This window comes from Anopheles gambiae, chromosome 3, assembly GCF_943734735.2.
Source record: "Anopheles gambiae chromosome 3, idAnoGambNW_F1_1, whole genome shotgun sequence".
In the NCBI taxonomy this organism is placed as follows: domain Eukaryota; kingdom Metazoa; phylum Arthropoda; class Insecta; order Diptera; family Culicidae; genus Anopheles; species Anopheles gambiae.
In genome coordinates this window covers 69,928,073-69,942,180 of record NC_064602.1, presented here as the reverse complement: position 1 = coordinate 69,942,180, position 14,108 = coordinate 69,928,073, and the positions used below count along the sequence as shown (strand labels likewise).

General features: G+C 41.2%; 1 protein-coding gene across 1 annotated transcript; it reads right to left on the bottom strand.

Moving 5' to 3' along the window:
- Positions 1–4,905: 4,905 nt before the first annotated feature.
- LOC1271110 (uncharacterized) lies at positions 4,906–7,990 on the bottom strand. Its single transcript, XM_061659835.1, has 3 exons — positions 7,601–7,990; positions 5,717–6,048; positions 4,906–5,638 (listed from the first exon to the last, which is right to left on the bottom strand). The coding sequence occupies exons 1-3, from the start codon at positions 7,619–7,621 to the stop codon at positions 5,116–5,118; spliced, it is 876 nt and encodes a 291-aa protein (XP_061515819.1). The 5' UTR covers positions 7,622–7,990; the 3' UTR covers positions 4,906–5,115.
- Between the last annotated feature and the right edge of the window lie 6,118 nt (positions 7,991–14,108).

The window sequence follows — 14,108 nt, the reverse complement described above, 5'->3', positions numbered from 1 at the left end:
AGCTATACCGGCCATCGTTTACTCGGAAGCGGATGCAATCAAAATTCAATAAAAGCCTGCAGGCTTTGTTGAATTGTAGCTGGAGTACAAAGAATTGCAATAGAATAGACGGAACATAGCGATAGCGTCCCTTTCATGAGAACCAACGCGCTAGAATTTTGCTAGACTGTTATGTCTAGACTCCAGACAGTACGGGGTTAATGAATTACTGCCCGGCCCAAAGTTCATCACTAAACGGTGGATCACGAAAGCTCTACTCTAACGCTATCAGAAAACAACACTCCACTCCACTCAAAAACCAATCAAAATATGCAGATTGTGCGGGATGAAAATATCAAGCATGGGAATCGCTACCAACAACGTTGCGTGCGAGCCTTTAAAAACGTTTAACACGTAAATCGACGGCCCGAACGGTTTGACGTATCAGTCACGCTCTTCGTACGAAGCTCTTCGCGCACACAGTGTCATTAGAAGAAAACGTTTTTTATTTGTTAAAGTCAGTTCTTGAAGCATTACGATGCTAATATATCTTCTCAGGGGTTTGTTTTATTTTTATTATTTTTGTTCTGGTGGGGGAGGAAAGACAGAGCTTGTTTCGTTCCCATTTTCAAGGATACCGGCTAATAGGTTGTCAAACATCGGCCCCAAACGATGGCTGGGCCCCGGTCAGAAAGGCTTAGAATGCGACCGAGTTTACCCATCAGGCCGATTGGAAGCTGGCAAAACGTGCCCCATAAAGCAGATAGCGCACGCTGTCCCTCTATCTCTCTCTCTCGCTCCCTCTCTGGTTTAACACGTATCAGAACTCATGCCGCACAGTAGTACAATCGTCCCTGTCAAGCCAAATTAGCCGCAGACGGGCAGGCTTGCGCGAACCCTCACTTCGCTGTGTATGCTGTGGCGTCGCCGTTAGAAATGAATATTAATAAAGGCTTCGCAAGTGAGGACGACTGCTTTCCGGTTCTGCGCTCGAGCGCCCGATCAGCCCCAAAACTTTCCGAACCGGCAATCGAACTAGTTTAAATTGATAACATATCGTAAAGCGAACCGAGGAAGCAGCAAAAAAGCCCCAAGCATATACGACACATTCATTCTGATTTAGAACCGAGAACGAGGCCCCGAGAAAAAAAGGGTACAAACGACATCACAGAGAAGCATCCTTCTTGTTTTTTTGTTTGTGTGGTTGCATGAAATACTGCCTGATCTGTTTCGCACGACTCCTATTGGATACTAGCAAGACTAGCCTCCGGGGCGAGTAAGCTGGTTTTTATGATGTTCGCGGACACAGCTGAAATGGAAATAGAATGGCTGTACGGCAGAGAAAATGTTCTGCTGATGTTGCTGTTGCTCTCGAAACGATCGAGAGAATGCTCATTTGGGAACAAACGAACAGAAAAACTGATTCGCAAACTAGTGCAAAGGCACGGATCCGGTATTTAGAACCGAGCGCCGTGAACACCGTGCAGAATGAAGATGAAATGGACAACATGTGCCTTTTTGCTGGTCATAAAATCGAAAGACCTTGAGCATTAAGTATGCTGGAGGCGACGATGCTACACAAACAGGTCATAAATACATGTTGATAACTGGAATGGGGCATGAATGTCTTGAATGCAAAATCTTTTAATTCTAATCATTAAAAGTTCTTAAAAGACTACTGTTCTTCTAAACCAGGGGTCTCCAAAATTTTAAGTTCGCGGGCCGCATTGCTTCGTAAACAACGTTGTTGAGGATCTTTTTGACGTTATTACCCCTTGGCTAATGGAGGATCATTTAAATCTCGTTTTGATTATAAAATACTTGGTTCATATTTCATAATTCTAAATCTTTTTGTTACTGAGGCTGAATTTCATCGTCAACTAATAAAAAATAAGAGTTTGATGGAAATTGTCCAAATGATATATTATTTACGTTATCCTTTATAAACTCAACGCAAGCCGCATTAAAGGCTCTAGAGGGCCGCATGTGACCCGCTGGCCTTAGTTTGAAGACTCTTTTCCTAAACGTCTAGCAGATTTGTTTCTCTCACACCCTTATTTTAACTTAAACAATCAGTTAACTCGCAAGTATACATATTAATTTTACATATTGATCTCATTGCACAAAATAAAATTGCATGTTCCCAAATCTCAAATTCTTCAAATCCTAAACATAAAATACTGGCAAACATTTGGAGCCAATTTTAGATCAGTTTGAGCAATCATCTAAAACTTTAAAGGTATGCAATCTGCAGCACATACGGCTGGCAAAGTAGCTTTCCTCAAACTTTATTCGTTCGTTAAATTAAACAGGTTTCGTCAAATCAGATAGGGTTGCTCAGCTTTGTGGTGAGAAATTGCTATCGAATTTTAACATTGTTCTCAAAGTGTTAAACACTTTTACCTAACCAATTTCAGACTTTTAATGTACTCTTGATTAGCGGGCTTTCTTCAAGTAACATTTCATATACTGGGGTAAAGAGATCAAGTGAACGAGTTGAAAAAGTATCTATAAGTTCGCATTAAACCTCTCAATAGGAAAGGGTTTAGCAGAACATTTTTCTGTCTTTTCATTCTAATGCACCTACAGCGAAATTCGTTTTTAAATTGATGCCTTGGAACAAAACTCAGGAAAGTCCGTTCCGCGAGCCAAATTCCATTTTACTGAGATGTTCTTGATTCAAGTTAATATGACGTAAAAAAAACAATTCCATTGTAGAGGTTTTTTGCACATGTTTTTCATTTAACTATCATGATATTTACCAATAAGTTACATTATTTATACATCTAATCAAGGCACTCAGCGATTTCTTGCTCGTAGTTCAATAAATCAATTTTGGTGGAAACTGGGTAATGTTGAAACTTTGTATAAGCTTTACGGTTCATAACTATTGGATAAGCAGGAGACGTTAATGTTCTGGCAAATTTTTACTTTTATGGCTATATTAAGAAATAATCAGATTTCATCTATTTATTATGCATTTTTTATATTCCTGTAAGATCATAATCCTGGTTGAGGAAATAATAAGCTATTTTGTAGCGGAAAAGAATTCCTTGTAGAAAAACTTTTTTAAGCCAAAGTCCAAAATTTAATTTGCGAACCACAATAAAAATTATGGTGAACTTTTTTTGTGCAAATATTTGTATATTTGAATATTTTGCAGTTAAAATTTTTCCGCCAATTAGCCTTAACAAATAGTCTTACAATAAATTATTCTAATCAAACCTAACGAGAATATTACAGCCTAACCTCTTACAAGTGAACATAAATGCAAATACGGTCTGGGAATGGAATACAAGGCAAAGAAGTAAAAACATTTAAAGGATGTTGGAATTGCAGATGAGGTTACGAAACTTTACAGATGAAATGTTATAGTCAAACTTATCAGAGACTTCATTAAAGCTTCTAAAAGCTCTCACCAATGGCTCATTTTGACCAAAACTAGCTACGCGTCTTGGAATAGACAAACACGTAGGCGACGTGACGGCACGTCAAAGTTTATATTAGACAAAACATAGGTAGAGATATTATTAGCAATAACGTTTATGATCAATACAACATCGACTAAGAACAAGCCCTTGACTTGAAATATTAGGATAATAACCATAAAAACTTGAACGAAACTTCCTTAACTGAACATTGCTGAGTTAACTGAACTTACGCGATAAATGCTAATCACTAATAAAATAACATACATTTAGAGCCATAAAAATGCATTATAACGCAAAATGTACCTCATGCTTATATACTAAGTAAGATGTATACAAGATGTACGTCATGTAAGCTTTACATAAGTAACAAAAGCATTATCAACTGCGTTATCATCATTAGTATTACTAGAAGTTTTACTTTAATTAAAACTCCATCGCAACATTGAACCAAATTCATTAAAATGAAGGGGTCCCAAAAATCCAAAGGAAGACATTGTAGTAATTTTATGAAACAATAACAATAATCAAAACTATATCCGATTGCAACCAGGCCTTTCAGTGTTCCACATATAACGATATGGTCTTGTGCATGGTAACGTAAATTGATATCGCGAGTTAAGAACACAGAGTTTCTCTACTTCCAGGTAGTCCGCATTCTTGAGTATGAGTATACTGCCTTAACATATTCTAACAAATACAAAGTAGAGTATTAGATAAGACTGGCAGGCGAGGACCGCAAAGCGGTTGTTGCGCCGGATAGGCGATTAGTTAAGAAGAGATCCCAAGATAAAAGTTCCCCAGTTTGATGGACAAGATATCTTCTACGAACTTTAGGACCGAATGGGACGCTGCAATGTATGTGATTTAAGAATGAGCTTTACTTCTTCTTAGCAGTGGACATTCTTAAACCGTACGGGGTCCAGTAACACAACACTCAGAGAGCATGGCGTGCTCGCATGATTGACACTGCGTATCAATAGCTAGGCGCAGCCGGGTAGCTCATCCCTACCGCTCTTCCATGCTCTCCATAGCTGGGCCTGCCCCATCCCGAACAGTACCGTCAGTTTGCAAAACACTTCCGGCTTCATCGCCTACTCCATTAATCACAGACTATCGTGGGCTAGAATAACGATCAGTTGTGCCCTAAAAGGTCGCCCGCTGTCACACAGGGAGCTTCACTGTTTTGTTGTTATGTCATATTCTTGGTGAAACATTTGGCTAACGTAAACATTTCCGTATGGGAGGTTTCTGGGAAGGAGTGGCCCCTCAGTAGGGGCGCATGAAATGTTGTATTTACGTTTGTTGGTTAGTTCGTAAACACAAGAATCATGTTGTCTTGTAAAAAAATCGTATTGCATACTTTTCGGCGTTTAGTAGCAGAAATTGAGTTCATTTGTTGCTAAGTATTAAAAATAATTCTGATACAAAAAAGATTTAACTAATTATTTTAACATGAAAAATATTATAATTAAAAGGCATTATGAATAGAAAATGATTAGTTTTATAAAAAAGTAGTTTTCTCCTCTTTATTCAAACATATCTTACAGAACAGCTTGCTGCCACTAACTTACCCACTAACAGCCCTTAACACATAAGCATATGACTCGATTGCACACAGCTAACTTCTACACCTTACAATGTTTAACAAAAAAACAAAGGCAAACCCTGTCCGGTGGTGTCGCACCCCTTCCCCGCTCCTTCCCCCTCACTGTCGACCGCACTGCTGCGGGACGGCCGGGAACGCAAACTGGGCCGAGCTGGCATCGACACCGTCCGGCAGTCCGTCACTGAGCATCACCGGGAAGTAGGCAAACTTGCCCCCACCATTGCCCGCCCTACCCTTCGGCTTTTCCGCCAGCGTGTCCAGCAGCGTCTTCAGCTTCGCCTTAATGTCCTTCAGCTCGTCCTTCAGCTCACCGCAGACGGAGGAGCAGGCGGGCTGGGCGGCCCGAAGATCGGCCGGCGGTGCCTGCACAACCGACGGGCACAGGTTGCTGGACGCGGTGAACTCGGGCTCGGCTGGCGCCGGTGGCGGTGGGGCCGGAGTCGTACGGCGGGTGGTAGGAGCGGGGCGACGCGTTGTCGAGGGCGTGCGTGGTGGCGTCGGTCGTGGGGTGGTTGGTGGCGCGGCAACCTTCGTCTCGGTGTACAGCTGCTTGCAGGCCGGCGGGAAGAACAGATCCTTCCACTGGACGTTCTTTTCCTGGGACGCTTGGTACACGTTGTTTCTGTTGTGAAAAAGAGGAGCTTTTGGTGAACGAACTTCTTGGAAACACTTTCAGCGGCAGCCGGGGCACAATGCTTACATGCTACGCTCGAGGCGCGAGATGTAGATCTTGGTGGCGGACTCTGGCGGCACGATGCGGTACCCCTTCAGATCGGACACGTAGTGCACCAGATGGGGCTTACCGTCCGGGTCGACGAAGCCGTAGCAGCCGTACGTCACGTCGTCCGGGCCCTTGACTTTGTGCTGGAAATGGTTGTCCTTCTGCTTCACCACGTCCAGTCCGTACTCAAACGAGCCCTGCGGCAGCCGGCCGGTCAGGTAGGAGTTGGAGTTTTTCTCCACATTGATCTTCACGTCGATGCCCTCGTCACCGTAGTGAAGCGCTTGGCCGAGTGCAACAACCGTCCCTAGCTGTGGGAGAGAAAAAAGAGCCATAACAACACCAGTAAGAAAAGATGAATGATAAAATGGCCAGTGAGTCAGTGAGTCGAACACGGGACTGCACAACCTTGATCTTATTCTAACGCATTCCAAATCTAATTTTTGGTGTGCCACAGTGGCCTGTTTTTTTGTTGTTGTTTCTCTCGTGCTTCGTTGCACCAACCTTGACAAGTGACTTTTTCGATATCTTATCTTTCGCCTAACGAGGTCGTTAACGACATGTCCCACACAGTCGCAGATGCATGCCACGGCATTCCGCACCGTGGGTGAACTAATCTCATCTTCAACCGATTGGCGTTAAGTGAAGTGAATTATGTAATCGCTCCGCATCGTGTTCTCTCTTCCTTTCCTAGCCTTCTCGCCCCTTATTGGGAAGCAATAAATAAAGCCATCGACGAAGCGTACGAGTCGCTCCAATGGGAAGGACGAGATGGTTGAGGGGGGGGGGGGGGGGGGGATTATTGTTGCTTTTTTTTTCGTTTCTTTATCGCGTTAGATGATTATTTTCATCCGTAATGTGATTTGCATCTAAATCGGATCATTTGCACCGTTCGGATTGAAGATTTACATCAAGCAAGCAAGCGTGCATGCAATGGTGTTTATTTATCTTCAACAGAGTGTGTGTGTTTGTTGCAGTGTGTTGTAATCGGAGCGTTGGAATAATGGAGAAGCCCAGTAGCTTGTACGGGCAAGCGATTTCTTTATGCAAATTGTTCTTCATTACAATATCCTTGCAGATTTGCTTCCATTTCAAGTTTAATAGAATCAAAACAATGCTTTGAAATGGCAATGAAATGCGTGACAAGGAGATCCATAGCTGATATTAGCTTTGAATTTGAAATAAATCTCCAGTAATAGTATATTTTACGATTTTAACGGTTTTTGTGTACATGCAAGTTGAAATATGATAACCTTAGTAATGACCAAAGACTTCTCGATAAGATTTACATATTTATGATAAACTTCTAGACTGAAGCATATATTGTTTTTTTTTTTTTGAAAATATAAAGTATTTTTTAAGCGCAATCTTGCTAAATCGGTATGATGAATGTTTATAAAAATTTGTAGAGTTTAGAAATTTGAAAAACGAACTTGAGAATGAATTGTGTAGTGGTAAACTTCGGCAAAGATTGAAATTGTAAAATGAAGTAGTCGTAGCAATAAAGAACTCGTTATAGCTCTCCGATAGCTCAACACATTGAAAACTTATCCGGGTCGAAGGACCAATTGTTAAGCGGCAATGTTTTGATAGCTCTTATTCGAAACTGTTCCAAGGACCTAAACTAATAGGCTAGCTTTTTTTTTTAACTGTCACGCAAAAACGACAACGTTTGAGTTTTAGCTGCTCTCCCTACCACTTTACCATTTTCAATTCACTTAGTTTATGTTTTTTTTTTTGTATTTCAGTTGTTTTAATTCAATTAAAATTTAACGTTTGTTCTTATTATTACTTCTATGATTGTTTATACCTCATTATCATTCGATTTGATAAAATTGTTGACAATGCACCACTTCTACTTACCACTAAGAAATATTTCATCATTTTCACTTTTTAAGCACACCCTGACTAGTTAATACAATACAATGTTCTATCACACCTTGGTCAGTCAAACTTGCACCAAAATTCGCGCCTACACTGGCTACAAACAGTTTTTATCAACACAGTTTGTCAATTCTTAACGTTTTCCCGATCAGCTTATTTCACTCTTTCGATCGCTTCGAAGCAGAAAAACAGCTCTTTTTTATCGATTGTCGCTCGTGCACAACTATTTCACACAATCAATGCGTAACAATCAAAACTACGCCCCGTACGGTTTTCGTGTGTCGTTTGTCGTTGGACTGCGCGTTTTGACTTTAAGCCCGCGTTGCTCGACTTCTGGCGCACAACTGTTGCTGATCAACCGACCGTCCGGCGGTCTTATTTAAACGACTCCATGCACGACTCCAGGCCAGCATCCGGTCGGATCGTTTTCGACGCAAAACATATGCATCTTCCCTCCCTTCCTTCGAACCACACATCTTTCGTTTGGTGACGTGTTATCGCGTCGCCAACCAGAAGATGAGATAGATGAGAAGGGAGCAAAAAAACGACAAAAATCCACCTCCAACTCAACTCAGCTAAACAGCACCAGAGAGGCAAACTGAATATCACCGTCGAAGAAGAAGAAGAAGGAAAAAAACACCCAAACCGGAGCGAACATCGAAAAGCATCGAAAGCGAAAAACCTGTTCCACATCTCACCCCAAACTGTTTGCGCGGGCGAAAGAGCTTTCCGCCTTTGCGTGCGTGCGTTTTGTTTTTGTTTACATCTTTCCCTTCGCGCGCACAGGGTTTGTGTTTTTGTTTTTCGCATTTAGCACGCTTCTTCTGCTCTTCTTGTTCTTCGTTTGCTTCTGTGCCCGCGATCGCCGGATCTTCACCGGGCTGCGTCAGCGGCGTCCGAGTGTCGCCAAGTTCTTGGAAACGTTACGAAACGTTAGCAAGTTTTCCTTTTTAAGGTATTTCGTACCCGACGAATGCTTTCCATCTCACCTCACGCGACACCCGCCGGAGTGCCGCAGCGAATGCGCGCAGAATCAAAACAATCTTTGACTTCTTTTTCTTCTTTAAATATCCCATCACCTTTGGTGCCTTCTTGTTGTGCAGTGCCTAAAAATGGACAACAAACAAACGGTGCGAAGTGAAAAGCTGGAAAGTCCCGATTGGACCCGTTCGGCGACACCGGATGTTTCCAATTTCGCACACTAATAAATGTGAGTCGCGTTTGTTTTTTTGTGTGCGTTTTTGTTTCGTTCCGAATCTTTGCATCATTTTGGGTGTGGAGAGGAGGTTTGTTTTCCCTACGCTTTCGAGAACATTTCGGCTTGCTCGTCTGGCTCGTCGTCGGGTTAATGTTGTTTGGAAAGCGCGAGCTCTTTTTGAAGTAAACAAAATTCCAATCCATATCAGTGCCGGATCAGGAGGATGAATCGTCGCTTGGGCTTGGTTTGAAGTGCAGCAAATATTTGAACTAATTCAAACAATTGTGGTGGCACATGCGAATGATGGGAAGGCCATAAATAGAATGATGATATTGCGTGCATGCTTCGTGGCAAATGAAAGGCCGTTGATAGGTTCTTAAGTGATGAAATTCTTTAAATCTTTTTTTAATCGGTTTTTTCCGTTTTTATGAAGATTTGATGCAAAAAATAGTTAAAAATAAGTTATTAGAAGGAAATTAGAACAGTTCTTCAATTGTGTGATTAAGGTACAACACCATTTGCGAAACATCGTATAACAATAAAAATGTTGTCTTAAATGTGTCAAAAACATCGAAAACTCATGTAACTCGTCTAACGTGTCTAACTCACAGAAAAAAAAAATAAAATTCCCGCAAATAGCTTAGCAATTAGAAATATAAAAGAAACATATTTTCAAATAGCTATTACAAAGTAACAAAAACAATCAGCAATTGAACAATAGCAAAAAGAAGCAAAATACTTTTAAAAAATGATTCGAATTTCCAAACAAAACATTACCAAAACATGAAATGGAAAGTAAAGACGTAAAAGTAAGATATGAACAATTGATACCTTGAAGTCTTGGCTAAACAGTGTACAAATTAATGGCAGATATTCATACAGTAGAACGTCGATTATCCGGGTAGCTCGGGACCAAACGGTTGCCGGTTAATCGATTTGCACGGATAATGGTCCAAGAAATGTCAAATTCATATAAAAATTATAAAATTCACCAGTTTTATGATTAATTTACTTTGAATCAATCGATTAATCGTTAGTAGAATATTATTTTAATCAATAACTATGGGTTTGACAACTGTTCATGAACAAAAATGAATTTTGAAAACACCACTAGACACTACAGAGCTGTACAAAAAACTGGTTGCCCACTTGGCTATCGCTGCAAATGTTCGCTGTACGCTTGAACAGCTGTCATATTTATGTGCACGGTTAAACCGCCCGCCGGTTAATCCGCCCCCGGATAATCGACGTTCTACTGTAACTTTGTATAACTTGATGAAAGCAACATGAAAAATCGACGATTGAAAATGTGTATTTAAATCCCACATTACTCAATTTGATATAAACTTATATTAACAAAATTTTGTGATGCCTTTTTTCATGACGGTTTCATCAATTTTTTCTAAAATGTCAATGTGTTTTGTATAAAAAATATAAATATAAAAAATGTTCTATATACTATAATCTATCAAACTATATTTAACGCAATTTTTGCACCAAATTTTCCTAATTACAAAAAAATCAATCATCACACCGCTTACGGAAGCTACTCAATTACGCTTCGCCTCACTGAAAAAGGCATTAATAATCACCACCCACCCTAATAACTGCTAATGATACTACCCCCACCCGAGAACAATACAAATCACCGATCTCGTGACAACCAAACATGGCGCTTTCGCGATTGTGAACCAATAAAATACATTATCATTATGAGGCATCTCGCATTTGGCAGCGGAAGGTTATGGATGCCCGGGGTCTGGGCTTGATTTTATGCCAATAAAGTGTGCGTTTATTAGGTTGTGTGTGTGTGTGATGTTGTTGTTTTGTTTTCCCATTTCACCCCGGGTTCAACCTTGACACCTAGCTGATCGGTATGCGGGCAAGGATGAGCGAATTTTATGACCAAAATTACGAGCTTTTACGAAGATCGTTTAAAAGCTTTGGCGAATCGGTCCGTTGACATTTCGAACAGTTTGGTGATATTTCAAGGAAGATGATTAATTTTTTAACAATTTACACAACATTTTCAGAACCTTTTTTTCTGACCATCAAACCATTTCTTTTATTCATCCACATTTGGTCCGCACTGTCTGAACGATTGGCATTCGAGTGCGTTGGCGTTGTCCACGACTCCCGTGACTCATCCACCCCCTTATACTAATGGGCATCATTTCCTCGCCCAATCATCCAAACTCGTCTCGTAAGCTCATTCTCGATTGCCGGCCAGCTCACCAGGAAGCGGGCGTTCTAAAAGGATTACAAAAGCAGTGACATTTAAGAGCACACTTCCCTCCTGTCCCGCGTGCATGTTTCGTTTTGGCAACTGTATCAAACAGACCACGATATTCCCACTTTATCACCCAAAAAGGGGCACATTAAAGCTGAAGCACCCCACTTTGGCTCTGCATCGTCTGCTTTGATTGAAATCGTTGATGAACCAACGCGTCGGTTTTACGACCCAACGGAGCTTGTAAACCGAGCAGCCGACGGTGTTGAAAGCTCGTCGCTCGAAACGGACATCTAAATCGCATAATCCGTTGTCACAGTTAAGCAGCGGGCCGCGCGTGAGGGTACGTGATGCAGTAAAGAGCTCCTGCTGCTGAGAGTTATCATTTCGACTCCTTCCACCCGGTCGGACGGACCATTAAATGTCAGCACCATTAATCTTCACAGCCCATCGCTCATCAGTACGCTCGCGCTTCGTATCTTGTTTCACTCTCGCGCGCTGATGTCCGCCAGGAAGTGATTACGGTGCGTGTGATACCCGGGTGGCAATAATAATTAAAGTTTTGCATTTTAGCTTAGATGACCATTGCAAAAAAAAAATAATAAAATTCATCGTTCCGTGTAATATCTGTTAACCACTTTCCAAGTCGTACTGCTACGCGTCGGTTCTCGATCGATCGCATCCTGGGGATCGATTCAGTGGGAAAATTTTCGGAAAGCTATAAAATTAACTTGTTTACCCCGTTGCTGTTGTTTTTCTTCTCCTCGTGATTCGTTGCTTTTTTCTGCCCAATTTTTAAAGTGGCGCCACGATAAGACCGACCGGCTACCTTTTAATTTCATTTTGGGCCGATTTTCTGGCGTCACGGGAGCAATAAAAGCGTCCCGCGCCACACACCGGCGCGCTAACGGCTAGTTAATTGGGTTCCCCCAGCGCGAGACGAACGGTAGTTTATGGAGTGGACGGCTTGAAAAGACGGAACTAGCCGAAGAACTTGCCGCTGCCTGGGGGGACGTTAGCACGTTGATAGTCGATTTTTTGGTTTTGTTTCGTCCACGAGAAGGATGATAATTGAAGGAAGCGTTTAGACAGTGCTTTGCATACTGATGAGGCAGCGCTTTCGCTGTTCTAAGGCCCTCGGGGCAAAGGTATTAAGGAAGCGTTCAAGTGTGCTGAAGTGTTAGCTTTTTCGGTTGGTTTCTGCTTCAAAGATTCTTGTCAAACGGTTGAGAGCTTCTAGGAAAATTCTACAAACTACCCCGTGAATACAAATCTCAGCCCGGTTTGGGTGCTATTGTGCCATGCTGCATCGATCGGAGCTATCTTAATGTTTGGTTAAGTGCAAGGCCATCGTTCCCATCGCTTTGAAAAGGCAACTTAAGCAACATAAAGCAGTGACCGCCCTTTAAGTTTTGGGCTCATTCGTTGCACCACGCTTGAACTCCGGTCGGACAGATGGTATGGACATACAGACGCGTGAGCCATGACCATCGCCATCCATCGGCCAGCTTCGGATGCAGTTGCATAACGATCGCATTACATCCAGCGGACCCTTTCAAGGGCAGGCCAGCCAGGCGTATTAGCATAAACTCATCCTACCCGGAGCCCTGTGACGTTTCGCTTTGCATCTCATTTGCAGGCGTTTACTGTGAGATGTGTGAACTTCGTCCAGCTGGTGACTCTGTTTCGTTACGCGTCCGTAACCGGTCCGGGGCCGGCTCCTGACGCGCGCTGCCCGCGTGCGACCTTGCCGACGGCATTTCTCGGTCAATATTCGCTCTGCTACGTGGAGAAAGAGATGGAACGGGGATGAACCGCGTGCTTTAAAATGGAGTCCATCAACCACAAACAGAGCGGGAGAGAGGTGGAGAGACTCACCCAGCCAGCTGTATACCAGGATGCGCTATACACCGCACGACAGTGGATTGTAGCAGCGGTAGAGTTAGATCGTGTTTGGATTGAGCTTTTTTGGACACGGTCAGTTGTTCGCCGTTTTCAACAGGTATGATGCCGCTTGTGAATTTGTATGACTCACGCTGGGGATGAGTATTTCGGTGGTATATGTTCTACTTCTTACTTGAAGAAAGCGCTAGGTAGCGATAAATTAAAAAAAAATCTTTTTTTTTACTTCTAAAACTTAAGCAAACATTGTGAAATAATTAGACCGAGTAAGAACCGAATATGTTAGATAATTCAAACAGAAATACATGCAAAGAAGCTATAAAAAGGAGAATTAACAACAACAAAACAATCAGAATGTTATAAACAAAAGTAACATGATAACACAAATCAAGCTGTATAATATTGTGCAAATAACAAATAAAATAATGTAAAAATAACAAAGAATGCAAATAACAAATACGATCATAAAATACGATACGATCAAGGTGACCAGATATGTAAACCACGAATGGGATTTGGGCACTGATGATAATTGCCGTGATTTCTAAGAAGGTTGCCAGGAAGGTAAACCTTGAATATGAGCTAAAAGTAGAAAAAGTAAATATAATATACAACGAGTACTGATCGTAACAATAATTGCAATATTTTTTAATGATAATAATAATAAAAAATTTAAAAAATATATACTAGATACTATATTAGTTATAAAAATAAAAATAATTATAAAAAATAAAAAAAAAACCTATAAAAGATCATAAACTTAAACATAATTGCAAAAAATATATATATTTGATAATATAACAATCACAACCAAACTTGTATTAACTTTGGTATTAAACTTTTTTTTTTGTAAAAATTGACTAACCCAACAGTTACGAGAAATCGAAATAAAAGGAAAGAAGAAATATTTATACATAGCCAGGTTTGAAATATTATAATTCGATCCGTCCTAACATCACTTTACCCCCTGATTACTGAAAAGCCCTCTGAAAAACTACATTCAAGTCAATTTATTCCTATTTATTTACTCTTTCAAGTCTCATTTGTACTTCGCTTCGTGAACAGCCTTCGTAAGGACATCCGAAAATACCTAGATCAGTTATAAATTCCTCTTCAAGTTCAATTTTACAAACATCCAATCGCAACAATTTCCATCC